General features: G+C 42.1%; 1 protein-coding gene across 1 annotated transcript in view; it reads left to right on the forward strand.

Moving 5' to 3' along the window:
- Positions 1-14,411, forward strand: part of CYTH2 (cytohesin 2) — a 1,422,969-nt gene that overhangs the window by 596,004 nt on the left and 812,554 nt on the right. Inside the window, exon 7 of the mRNA XM_044079709.1 lies at positions 4,673-4,821. Within this exon, the coding sequence (XP_043935644.1) occupies positions 4,673-4,821 (149 nt within the window). The remainder of the gene's footprint in view (positions 1-4,672; positions 4,822-14,411) is intronic.

The raw sequence follows: 14,411 nt of genomic DNA on the forward strand, positions 1-14,411 counted from the left end.
AGCCCTCATGGATATGAGGGCCATTCAGCATGTACCACAACAAGAGCAGGGGCAAGGATTTTACTCCAGACTTTTCCTAGTACCCAGAAAGGACAAAACCTGGAGACCAGTACTGGACCTTGTCTATACTAAATATGTTTCTGGAAGTTCCAAAATTCAAGATGTTGACTCTGCAGCAGCTACTGCCCATGCTGGGCAAGAAAGCTTGGCTCGTAACTTTGGACCTGAAGCATACCTGCATGTCCCAATCAGACAATCTTGCAGAAGATATCTCAGATTCATAGCTGGCTCAATGCATTACCAATTCTCTGCACTGCGCTTTGGCTTATCTACTGCGCCCAGGGTCTTCACAAACTGCTTGGCACCAGTAATTGCGTTTTCAGACAAAAAGGAATTCAAATATACCCCTACTTGGACGACTGCCTAATTCAAGCAGAGAACAAAGACATTCTACTAAAGCAACTGGCGTTTGTAAAAAGATTACTAATTGGCCTAGGGTACACAGTAAACGAAAAGAAATCAAAACTAGTGCCCTCTCAAGAGATAATATTCTTGGGTGCAAGCCTAAATACAACTGCCCAGATGGCTTATTTCACGCCAGACAAACAAAAGCAACTGACTACTTACTTCAAGAATTTGGCAACAAAAACCCACTTATCTGCAAGGAATATCCTGCAGGCCTTGGTTTTCATGGCATCCTGCATTCTACTAATTCCATATGCCAGACTGCATATAAGGAAACTACAATGGTATCTAAAAAGTGTTTGGACTCAACTTTGCCACAGCCTGGAGTCAGTAATTGCACTCATTCCCTGCCTGCAACAGGAGTTTCGATGGTGGGCAGAAGCCTGTCACCACAATGAGGGTCTGCCATTCAGTTTACCCCCAGCCAGCCAAACACGGACAACGGTTGCATCAGATTATGCCTGGGGGGCCCATATGGCAGGAAAATGTATTCAGTGCACATGGCCTGCAAACCAGATGCATCTTCACATCAATCAAGAAGAGATGCTAGCTGTTCAAAATGGCCTGACAGCTTTCAAGGACCTACTTCATCCAGGACAGTTTCTGATAAAGACAGACAACACTACGGTCATGTGGTATATAAACAAACAGGGAGGTACACATTCCTACCCCCTCTGCAGACAAGCAATGACCTTGTGGGACACAGCATTGGTTTTTCAAGTTTACCTGTAAGCACAGTTCTTGCCAGGAAAAACAAATACTCTGGCAAACGAACTAAGCAGAAACCTCATGGATCCCCACGAATGGAAACTGGATCCACAAGTCTTCAGCAAGATAATAAGGAAATGGGATGCCCAGACATAGATCTATTTGCCTCCCCTCACAACTGCCAGTTGCAGAGATTTTGCGCAAGAATTTATCACAAACAAGCATGGAAAGTGGACGCCCTATCCTTCAGCTGGAAAAATCTAACAGTATATGCCTTTCCCCCATTGCCTCTCCTTCCCAGGGTACTCCTAAAGGTCAGACAAGAGAAGCCAAAAATGGTACTGATTGCACCAGACTGGCCAGTGCAGCACTTTTACCCAATCCTGAAGAGCTTGTCTCAAGGTCCAGCATGGATACTGCCTCAAACTTCTCACTTGCTGACCCAACAAAACAGATCCTGCACAGCCAACTCCGGACCGTAAATCTGGCAGCATGGCGGATAATGTAGCCATTCAGAACACTCCTCTTTCAAAAGCTGTTATGGATGTTATCTTGGAGGCCAGGAGGCCCAGTACCAGAAAATCTTATGCAGAAAAATGGAAGAGATTCTCTGCTTGGAACCAGGAATAAGTCATAGACACGTGTGTACCAAATATCCCTCAGATTTTACAATACCTAACTGAGATGCTAAACAAAGGCCTTTCTTTCTCATCTATTAAGATTCATGCCTCTGCCATTCCAGCCCATTACAATACGGAACTACCTATCTTTTCTCATCCTTTAATAAGGCAGTACTTCAGAGGGGCCAAAAACATTAGGCCTCCAAGGAGAGCACCAATTCTGGCCTGGGACCTCAATTATGTTTTGGAAAAACTCACACTGCCTCCTTTCGAGCCAGCATCAACAGCAGATATAAAATACTTATCCTGGAAAACAGCTCTGCTCCTAGCAATAACCTCTGCAAGGCGAGTCACAGAGTTACAAGCACTCATGGCTGTGGAATCTTTCATCATTTTCCATCCGGACAGGGTTTCTCTGAGGACGAACCCTACATTTATGCCTGAGGTGGTGTCCAGTGTGGCCCTCAACCAAACCATTCACTTGCCAACCTTTTATCCTAATCCACAGAACAAGGGTAAGAAAATTCTGCATTCTTTGGACACACACAGGCAGTTAACATTCTACTTGGACAGAACTAAAGCTTTCAGAAAGTCTGAGCAACTTTTAGTGTCATATGCTGCAGGTTCACAAGGAAAGGCTATCTCAAAACAGACTATTTCTAAATGGATAGGCCATTGCATCCGTTTCTGCTATTTACAACATGGCAAATCAGTGCCTAAGGACATTAGGCCTCATTCTACCAGAGCAGCAGCCTTCCTCAGAGGTGTACCAACCAACGATATCTTAGAGGCTGCAACTTGGAGTTCAGTGCACACCTTCACAAAGCACTACCACTTACCTCTTTACTCTAAATCCAGAGCAGGCTTTGCCACTGCAGTTCTGCAGGGCCTCATAGCCTCTCCTAGTCCTATTTAGCCCAGCCACCCTACCTCAGCTTTCGGATTCAACCCAAGAGTAATGACTGCAACAGTTAAACACGATGAACATAGTATAGTTGTGTACCTACCATAAATGTAGATGTTCGAGTGTATTCACTGTTGCAGTCCAGGTTACCCACCCACCACCCTCCTTTTCCTTGCTGTGTCTTATCTGCACTTCTCTGTCCTATACAATCTTCTTGGTGTATTTGCTTGTAGATGAAGGACATGTTATTTTTGTGCATGTGTTTTTATTGGCATATTCTTTCAACCTTCCAGTTTAAGGGCACCTGACATCTGGAGCAAGAAAAACTGAAGAAAATGGCGTCTGCTGCATCTTTTATACCCCTGGCACACTGACGTCAGGGAAGAGGTGACAGCAACCGACGCCTGACCTAGACTTTGGAATTCTGGCCGACTGCGGGTAGCCTGCCAGCAGGATAACCCAAGAGTAATGACTGCAACAGTGAATACACTCGAACATCTACATTTATGGTAGGTACACAACTGTGCTTTACTCTATGATCAAAATGCAGCTGGTAGCTATTTCCAATTTTCATTCTGTGAAACATCATGCCTCTTTGGCTTCTTATAAATTGTGTAAAACCTTTCTGAAAGGCACTTTTTTTTTCACTTGGACCTTTTTCCTAGTTGCCATTATGTCAGCTAGACTAATATCTGTACTCCACAGCCTTTCTTTCAGGCCTGTATACTTTATCCTTTATAGGGATAGGGTGTATTTAAGTGCTAACCCATCCTTTCTACCTAAGGTGGCTTCTGAGTTTAACATTAATCAGGTCATTAACCTTACATTTTTTTCCACATATTATTTTTCTGTAAAGGTGAATACATGCTGAATCTTTTGGATGTACACAGGCAACTTTGTTTTTACCTTCATCAAATCCAAGAGTTCAGAAAATCTAACCAATTGTGTGTATCTTTGTCTCATAACAGATTGGGTGTGGCAGTTTCCAAAGTGACTTTAGCCAAATGGTTGACTGATTGCATATCTTTTCTCTGTAAACTGAGAGGTTTGTCTTTGCCTAAGTCACCAAGAGCACATTCAACTATGTCTGTGGTGACTGCTTCAGCCTTTTGAACAAGAGCTTCGATAGATGTTTGTGCAGGTGCTACTTGGTCCAGTGCTCATACCTTTATTGCTCATTGCAAATTGGATTTGATTTTTAGGAACAGTACTGCCTTTGGTTCCACAGTACTTAGAAATATCCTTCCATGAGGACTCCCCAAGGTTCATTTAGGTGGGAACTCTGCTCCATCAGTTGAACGAATGAAAAGGACAACATCAGATACAAAAGTTATGTACTCACCATAATGATGCATCTGTGTTGTACATTTTCATTCTTCCTCAACTTCCTGCCCTCTTAACCCCACCCCACCCTTCCTTCCTGGAGGACACCTATGTTGTTTTTCCTTGGGAGCCTATAATTCCTTGTTTGCGCTTCAGTTTTATCTTTGCCTGTTTTTCTCAACTGATTGTATATAGCACAGACCATTATTATTGGGGATATGAAACTTGATCTGAGGTATATTAGATTAGTGAGGGGTTATAGCTAATGGAGGAGCTAAACAGTTAGGTCTGTGAATCTAGTAAAAGCAGCGAGTCAGATATGAGGTCATATCCAAGACCCATCAGTTGAGACAGAATGAAAATGAACAACACAGATGCATCATTATGCTGAGTACATAACTTTAGTGTAACAGGCCAACATTGCTGCATCAAGTACTTCAGGCAGGTATTTGACTATACGTTGGTGCCAATTTCATTGCAGTTTCATGATTGTTTGATTTGTGTCTTAACATCAGGATTGCTGTTTAGCATTGCCACTTACCAGGTAGCAGATCACTAATTACTTGACTACTTTGTTATTATCCTCCTATCGGTTAAGCACAATTAATACAGTGAAAAATATTTTATTTAATTATCCATTTCTTTTTTTCAGACACATGCTATGTTCTTTCATTTGCCATTATTATGTTGAATACCAGCTTGCATAACCCAAATGTTCGAGATAAGCCACAAGTGGATAGGTTCATTCTGATGAACCGAGGGATCAATGATGGAGGAGACTTGCCAGAGGAGTTACTGCGGGTAAGGGTTGCTCTCTGAAGCTTGCCAGTTGAAGCTCCCTGAATCATAAAGAGGAGTTCTGATTGGATGAATTAGTATTTTTTCTTTCATTTTGTGACTTTTCAAATTGAATTTCTTTTGGCAGGAATAGTATCTGTATAAGTCATTTTGCAGGATTAAACTATCTTCCAAAATCCTTTGTTACACTCCACAAGTACACTATAGCCTTAAGAACATGTACTAGATGTATTCACAGAAATAACATTCAACTTTTTTAGAAAATTTTTCATGTGTAATATACTTTGTAATAGTTAGGGTTTCTCACAATCATAATTTGCAGTCTTGCTTGGATATTCCACCATTCTGACATTCCTCAATCGTTCTGGCAAGAAACAGTGTAGACTATGTGCATTTGTCTGAGAATGTCCTGTAGATTTCATCTTCATCATATCTGAGATCCATCGGACACTTTTTTCATCCTCTAACTACATCCTTCACAAAACTCCATTTCCTTCCCCTACTCTCTTTGCAAGGTCAGTATGGCTGTGGCTTTTCTGTTCGTTGCACAAGTACACCTGTTGCAGGTATTTGTGGAAACATGCATGCAACCTTTGTAAAGCTAGGAACCACTTTATTCATTCGCTACCCCCTCCCCGCTTTTTAAGTTTCAGTTATTGCGCAAGCTTATTTCCTTCTTCATTTTTTGTGCTTTGTAGGTAGTCCTGGTTTGCACTATATACTTCTGGTTGTCCTAGTCATGTTTTATTTATTTTTTGTTGCTGTTGTGATTTATAGATGATTCACACCATTTATGTTGTATATTTGATTTATTTAAGGAAAATATGTGGACCAAGGATTCCCTTTTCATTTACAACCTTGCTATGTAAACTATCAAGGCAGCATTAGAAATAATGCTGTTAAAAAAACACCACCCTAGAACTAAAAAAATATGTTTTTTCATTCTGTTTCCTGACCTATTTTAATACCTCAAAATCACCCTAAGTGCTTTATTTGTAATTTTAGCCTGTATTCCACAATATGGCTATCAGTGGGGCTTGATGTATCAATGTATCAATGTGATCTTGTTCTCCCTCAGCCACTTCTCTTTCCCATAATGCTTTGTATGACTCATGCCAGACATAAGTAACTAACTGTGAATTGCCATGCCATTGACATACTATGGAATTTGTGTGAGTCATTGTAATCTTCTACACCTTCTGTAAAAGGACTCTGTGTCTCTTCTGTCTCTAATCACCCTCATTTATGTTTGGCTCAAAGCTTGTTTTGCACTATACTTAGAAGTTCTCCAGCTAAGGCCAGAAAACTAGCTAAATTGCAGGCCTTTGTTCAGGGTTTTCTGTTGTACTCTTAAGAGGAATTGATTCTGCAAGGGTCAGTGCAGTGACAGTTTTAACACCTCTGCAGTAGTGTGGAGTGAGGGGACTGTCAGTTCCTCTGGGACTACAAAAGAAAACCCCAACAAAGGCCTGTGATTTAGCTACTTTCCTGGCTGTAGCTGGATAACTTCTCTGTGTAGTGTAAAACAAGCTCTGAGTCAAACATAAATGAGTGTGATTAGAGACAGTAAAGAAGCAGACCTTTTACAGAAGGTAAAGAAAATAACAGTGACTCTCACAAATCTGATTATATGCCAGTGTCATGGGAATTTACAGATACTTCCTCATGTCTGGCATGAGTCATACAAAGCATTATGGGAAAGACGAAGGGTTGAGGGAAAACAAGATCACATTGATACATCAAGCCCCATTGGGTGCCATGTTGTGGAAAACAGGCTAAAATTACAAGTAAAGCACTAAGAGTGATTTTGAGGTATTAAAATAGGTCAGGAAACAAAGACAGAGTGACAAAAAAAAGATTTTCTTAGTTCTAGGGTGGAATTTTCTTTTAATGCAGGAAAAATTTGGGAAAAGAGGCAGAATAGACATTAAGTTCATAGGCAAAGTGTTGGAAGGAGATGTAACTAATCAGGAATTGCAGTAAAAAAACTGTGACAAATCAGAAGCGGGTTTGAATGGGAGGGGTTATAAAATTTGTAAACAAATGGCAGATGTGCAAAATTACTTTGTCATTCATTAAATGAGTGGGGAGATGAGAGCATTAAAATGGAGCAGCTGTATAAAGGAGTGGTTAGACTGATGGGAAAAAAAGGTGAAAAAGAATGTATGAAAAATTGCAGTCCTGATGCACAGAATAGTCTAGGCTTGTATTGGAAATTTTTTCAATAAAGAGTTGAAAGAATATTATCTGAGATTTTGATTTGAAGAAATTTGTAGTGGGAAGGGAAAGCAGCAAAGAAACAATTAATGCAAAATAAACTGTAGGTTTGAGGAAAGTTAAATGAGGTAAGTGACGAGATGCATTAAAGGCTTTATTTTGTTTTATTTCTACATTTGTTAGCCAGGTAACTACACCTGTCGAATGACCCTTTTTCAGGTATGATCTGAGTCAGTTGGCAATAAGACACTGTTGAACAGTGACATTAATAATAGAGGAGTATTAATAATAAAAGTACAAATTACAATGTTTTCAGTAGTATTGGACATGACTACTTATGAGATATTAAAAGCAGAATATAACAAGAATCCACAGAATAAACGTTCGACCAGAACAAAAAGTAATAAAAATCAGTAATCCAATAAATGACTGGAAGAATGAACAAGGCAGCATCCACAAATCACTATAATCTGTTTAATTGTTGAACAGAGGGTAAGCACTTTCACATATAAATGCTTCATCAGACCAGTGTATGTATGTGTGTGTGTGTGTATATATATATATATATATATATATATATATATATATATATATATATATATATATATATATATATATATATATATATACCATTATGCATGGTATGTCCTGTTACTGTATTGGTAAGAAAGAATAAAAAAAAAAAAAATGATAGAAATATAATTGGGATGTGTAAGCTTAGTTTTGTTTAAAGACGGCTACAAAGGTTGAGGTAAAATACTAAAGTTGAGGAAGTATCTATTTTTTCCAGGATAAAAATCTCAGTATTGGGAATAAGTTTTTTTTTTTTTTTGTATTAAAAAAAAAAAGTGTGATTCTGTGGTAGATGCTTTTGAAAGAGGCTGAAACTGTGGGCAGTCACTGAAGTTATATAAGAAAAGAGTATATATGATAAATTGTGTTCTTAGGGTGGACTGGATATTCAGATGGAGTTTGTGTTGACCAGTGACAGAATTTCTTACTGACTGTATTTTTGATAGTGTGGGGGATTAAATTAAGTCCCAGTAAAGGAGTAGTTTTATGTAATAAAACAGATGATGGGTGGTTGTGGTTGACTAATCTTGTTGTACAGTTGCATTCATTGCATGTGTTTTGGGTTTTGAGATGTTTGAAATGAGAAAGCAAGCATTGTTGCAAAATTTTTTTAAAAGAAATACAATGAATAATCATCAACTCCCTTTTCATAGAATTATTTTCAGGTGGGCATACCTTCATTTTTGGGAGTGGTTCCCCCATTGAAAAGGAAGATGAAATCCCTCCTTTGCAGTCTTTGAATTCAGACTTTGACCGAGGAGGATATGGAGCATTATCTGCAGCTGTCCTCCTCTTTGGGCTACAGTGGCTATATGAAAGAATCTTATTGTCGGGCTGTTATCCAGAATCTATCGAGGGAGCATTTTATATTGGGATCATTACAAGTTTCACAGTCACATTTATATTGGGGTCATTACAAGTTTCACAGTCACATAACAGATACCTAAGATGATGGAGCATAAGAAGCCTAGGCTAATACTCCCCCTAATCATTCCAGGCATTTACATATTTACTGGTCAAGAACTGTCTAATTTCATCTGGTTCAATATGTGGATTATCGGATCTGACCGGATCCAACCTTGGCACCCAATTTGAAGTTTTTCAGCCTTAGGGCTCTGACTGCTCCCCAAACCATAAATCCCTCTACTTCACCTTAGTACCTCCGATCTTGTTTGCTGCCTGAACACTTCTGACATGTTACTTCTGACATGTTCCATAAGGGCACTGTGTTTTTCAAGTGATATCCTTTTGGGTTTATATCTTTTTCTTCTCACCACATAGAGAGACATGTCTCTCCAGTAGGTTAAAAAAAAAAGGTCTTTTTGTGTTCTTATAGGTGTTTTTATTAGCTGTAGATGATTGTTAACTTCTTTCTAACAAAAGTTAGCAGTTATTTAGGATGTTTAGTCTTTACAGTGTGCTTTTTCGTACTTGTTAGTGTAGATCAGAGTGTATGTGCTGTATCTTTATGAAACATACCAAGGACTGAAAGTACAGATGTAAATACCAGGCACGTACTATTCCCAGTGCCATTTTGAGAGTGCAGAGCATGTATGATTGCAGTAAGTTTGTATAAAAGTTACTTAAGTTAAAGTCAGTAAACTTCTATTGTGATGTGTTTGTACGTAATAAAGGTGCTTGAACAGAACCCACAAAGACTCTTCTATTGTGTCCAAAGTAGGAGAGTGACATGGTATCACAACCGAGATTCCAGAGAATGATACTCGGAGCCAAGAGGTGCAGAGATGACAGTGAGGGTAAACTAAGAGAAACAAGCATGAAAAAGAGCCAGGAAAGAATCAAAGGTAATGAGAATTCGCACAAACTGCTTATTTTATATAAAAAAAATAAAACTGAGCATTACAAGGGCGCAAACGGCATTATTAAACAAATGGGAGCCACAAAAGGTTTATTAACTAAGCAAAATGTTTAAGGTTAAGATATACGATGAAACAATTACCAGAAAAGCAAAAATAAGTATGTTTAAAGCAAAACGGGCATGTTTAGAGTAAAATGAGCGCAAGAAAAGTACAATGGGCATGAAAAGAGATTAAAGGAGCAAATCGAATATAATAAGGGCAAAAAGGACACATTAAGTGTAAATAAAGCAAAGGCAACTGCATGTGTTTTGGCATAACTACTACTTTGTATTGCATCAAGAGCATAACTAGAGATGTCCTTTTATTCCTATGTTGCAGTATTCTAGGTGTGTGATTTCCTGCCCTCAGGCGACTCGTACGTCGGCTTCTATGCAAAAGCTTCAACTTGGCTGCTGTAGTGTGCATGGGACGTCACACATAGGGCCGTAAACCAAGGGGCCTTAAATGTGACGTCTGCATGCACAATCCTGAGAACTTTTCAGCCACAGATGTCGCTCTGATCGTATGATCACTTCTTCACAGATGTCGCATCTTTAAGATAAGTAGCCCGTTGGGTTTCAGTCTTTCTTACTTTTGACGATTGTTATACCTAACACTTGTTTTTTGTAGCCTTTAGCTGATGTCAGGAAAAAAGGGAAAGTGCCAATGTGGGAGCCAGATACCCCACAAGGACACCCATGACAGGTGTTTTTTTTTGCTTAGACCGCGAACACGATCACTCCTCCTGCGCTATTTGTCAATCATTTGTGCCTAAGACCTTGCACAGCCATCTAGCCGCATTAAATCTCTACCTTGAGAACCAACACCTCAAACGGTTAGCCCTTAGGATGATTCCTGCATTGGAGGCCGCACCTTAACCTTCGCTCAAGAAGGCCAAGTTTCCTAGGCCTTCTTTGCCTGCTGCTCCGCTTACTGATGCACCGCCAACTACCGATCTAGGGGTTGAAGAGTGCTTGGAGGATCCATCGACTGCAGCGACATTTTTCGAGGGAGCCGTTTACGCAGCCAACAACCAGCACATCCTCTGAGCTCACTCAGACATCGACACCTGTCAAGGTCGAGGGGGAACCAGTTTCAGTGGTACCTCCGGTAAGGATCCAGTCTGTGGATGTGCTAATCTCCAGACCCAAAGTCAGGCCACTCTCTACTTCCTCTCCAGCCAAAAAGAAGCCGAAAACTAAACATACCTCCTCTTCAGAAGTCACACCAGATTGGCAGGCCTTCACTTCCTCTCTCATGCATGCCTTCATGACCCTTAGGCTTTCAGCCTCAGCCAGTTCCACCCTGCCTCTTCTGAGCCCTAGGCCTGTCTCTGCTTCTTCCCTCCCATCCATAACCCCTCAGGTCAGGAAAGAACAACAAGACTCTTCTTTCTCTTCATCAGCGGAGTCCATTTCTTATGTTTCCCAGATTGCCTCCCCCCAGGAATACTACTCTCCAGATGAGGAATCTCTAGAGGGAGACTGTCCCCCTGAGGACATTACTTTTGGTGAGACCATCATCAAGATGAAGGATTACTTTAAATGGGACACTTCCCAAATGACTGACACCCCCAAAAAGGTACTTTGAACTGCTGCAAGTGGAATCACCATCCCCTTCAGCAGTTCCCCCTGTTCTGCCTGCTTACTTGGATGTCTTCAATGCAGCCTCTAAGGCCCCTGACTCGCAGCCTCCGGCCCCTAAGCATCCTGACCACTTCTAAAAAGTACCAGAGGACCACAAATTCTTAGTTAAGCCACCCTTGGTGGACCCAGCTGTTATTGCCACCACAGCAGATAAGCACACTAGACTGCTGCCCTCTGCCTCCATACTACCCACTGACAAAGACAGTAAGTACATGGATAGGATGGGGAAGAAGGTGTACACTTCTACTTTGGTTTTCAGAGCCATAAATTATTAGACCCAAATGACTAAGTATGCATTAGACTTGGTTTGTCAAGCCTCCTCCATGCTGGCTTCCTTGCCTGAAAGTTCCAGCAAGACAGACATCTCATCCAAACTTTCCTTGGCCCAACAGGTAGCCGGACACTCCATAAGGTCCAGTTATGATACTGCAGAAGCATCTGCCAGGTCGACAGCATCTGCTTCAGCCCTCAGGAGGTACTCATGACTAAGACTCCAGAATCTCCCTGAGGACTTCAAGGCTAAAATCCTGGATGCCCCTTTGGACCACAATGTGCTGTTCAGAAAATAATCTGCTGACCTTTTTAAAAATCTACAAGAAAAAAGCAAAGAACTCCAGAGCATTAAGCACCTGCTGGTGTCGCCCATACCAAAGTATTACAGGAATTACCCTGCTAAACCCACATTTGTAAGACATACTCCACAGCCCTCCTCTTCCAGATCCAGGAGAGGGGCCAGAAGACGGGTTAACTTCAGATCGTCTGCTCCACCACAGCAGTGCAGACAGCCCTTTCAGGACAGAGGAGGCCCCAGTAATGTCTGACTGCCTTGCCCACCTCCCCCTGTCAGACCGCCTTTCCCACAGTCTCCCCCTTTACCGATCCATCACTTCAGACCAGTGGGTCTTAAACATTACCAAAAAGGGTACTTCCTATCCTGGAAAGAGAAGCCACCCAGAAAGAGGCATCCCTTCCCTCCCCAAAAACCAGGCCCATCTCATGCCACAAGTTCTGGCCGATCTTCTACAGCCAGGCACCATAGAGCCCGTTCCTCCTGAACAAGAAGAAAAAGCCTTTTACTCCCGTCTCTTCCTGGTATCCAAACAAGATGGCCCCTGGAGACCTATCTTAGATTCGTCCTTTCTAAGCCTACATCTTCAGGTACCCTCCTTCAAAATGCTCTCTCCCCACCTCGCTGCCTCTTATTCCAGCCAAGGCCTTCATGGTCACCCTAGAACTAAAGGAAGCCTACCTGCACAATACCCATCAGAAGTTCCCACAGATAATACCTGCATTTCCGTGGCCCTTCCTCTCATTTCCAATTTGCTGCCTTGCCCTTTGGTTTATCCACATCCCCCAGGGTCTTTACAAAGTGCCTAGTCCCAGCCATTGCCTTCTGCAGAACTCAAGGGATAAAATTTACCCTTATCTGGATGACATCCTGATTCTGGCAGACAAGAAGGATGCTGTACTAAAGCATCTACATTTCACCATGTCCCTTCTGCAGAACCTAGGATTCACCATCAACCTCCCCAAATCCTCTCCGATCCTAAGCCAGGACAAGATTTTCCTCTGCTGCAGAATCAGAACAAACACAATGAAGGCCTTTCTACCTTAGGACAAAGTTCCGTCTTTAATTCCCACTTCCAGCAAGCTCTAATATCCCAAAAGGTGACGGCAAGGCATTTTCTTCACCTCCTGGGTTTGATGGCAGCAACCATCCCCATGCTACCTTTGGCAAGAATTCAAGCACAAGCTGCAGTGGTTCCTGAAAAAACACCTGGTCCCAGCACCTACATCTCCTAGAGCAGGCCATCCCCCTCCTTCCTGTCTGAAAACAGAAATCAACTGGTAGATCCAGCAAACCCAGGGCTCCCACTACAGCCCCCCACCCCAACCCAAGTTATGCATACAGATGCCTCAGATTCAGGTTGGGGAGCAACTCTGGCCTCTTACAAGATTGAGGAAAAGTGACATCCCTCTCTTCAGGCCAAACACATCAATATCAGGGAAATGACAGCAGTTTTCTTAGCTCTACAAACCTTCACCCCCCCCTTATGGTTCCAGGGGTGCTCCAGATGGTCACCGATAACACTACGGTGATGTGATACCTCAACAAGCAGGGAGGAACAAAGGCCTATCTGCTGTGCAGTCTATCCCTGCTGATATAGGACTTAGCCTCCCAGCTCAACTTAGTCCTGCAGGCAGTCTACATCCCCTCACAGGGCAACCACCAAGCATATTTCTTGAGCAGGACCTCCTTGCCTCAACACGAATGGATGCTGAACAGGGAGGTCTTCGTAGACATAGTCAACTAGTGGGGTAATCCACAAATAGACCTGTTTGCCTCCCCCTAAAACAGGCAACTGCAGAGCTTCTGCTCAAAAACCCACTTTCCTCTAGCATGGAGAGTGGACGCTTTCAGCATCTCTTGGGATGGAAAGTTCCTTTATGCCTTCCCCCCATTCCCAGTGATTCAGAAAGTCCTCCTGAAAATCCAGAAGGACAAACCAAAAATCTTGTTAGTGACTCCCTATTGGCCAAGGCAGCACTGGTTCCCCCTACTTCACAAACAAGGGCAATCACTCTAAAAGGTAGATCTACTGTCACAAGACAAAGGAACTCTCCTACACCCACAGGAACAGATGTCTCTGACTTTGTGGGTGATTAACTTCTGATTCCTTTCAGCCACCACTACTCAGAGGACATGCTTTCAGTCCTAAGGGAGGCAAGGAAACTTACCACCAGAAAATCTTACCTGGCTAAATGGAAAAGATTTGCAAAATGGTGTCTGCGAAAGGGAAGAGACCCCCAACTCCACAGATTCCCCCTGGTTATAAATTACTTGTGTCAGTTTATAAAAAAAATGACCTTACTTTCTCTTCTGTAAAAGTTCATTTCTCGGCCAAATCAGCTTGCCTGCCCCTGGAACACCCCTTGCTGGCCCGGCTCGATGTAAAGATCTTCCTTAAAGGGGTCTTTCACATGAGACCACCTAGGAAACCTATCCCTTCACCTTGGGAACCTAACTACATCTTAGAGGAATTAACCCAACATCCCTTTGAACCTGCTGGGCCTTCCTCCTTACATTTGTGTATATGGAAGACGGTCCTTTTGGTGGCTATCACTTCAGCCAGAAGAGTGTCAGAACTGCAGGTTGTAATGGCCTGTCACCCCTACACCGTCTTCCACAAAGTCAATGTGTCCTTGCAAACCAACCCCTCCTTTATGCCTAAAGTGGTCAGTGATCTCTCTCTTAACCAATCCATTCATCTGCCCACCTTTTTCCCTCACCCACTAA

This window comes from Protopterus annectens, chromosome 1.part1 (assembly GCF_019279795.1).
Source record: "Protopterus annectens isolate FY-2018-M chromosome 1.part1, PAN1.0, whole genome shotgun sequence".
Taxonomy (NCBI): Eukaryota; Metazoa; Chordata; order Ceratodontiformes; family Protopteridae; genus Protopterus; species Protopterus annectens.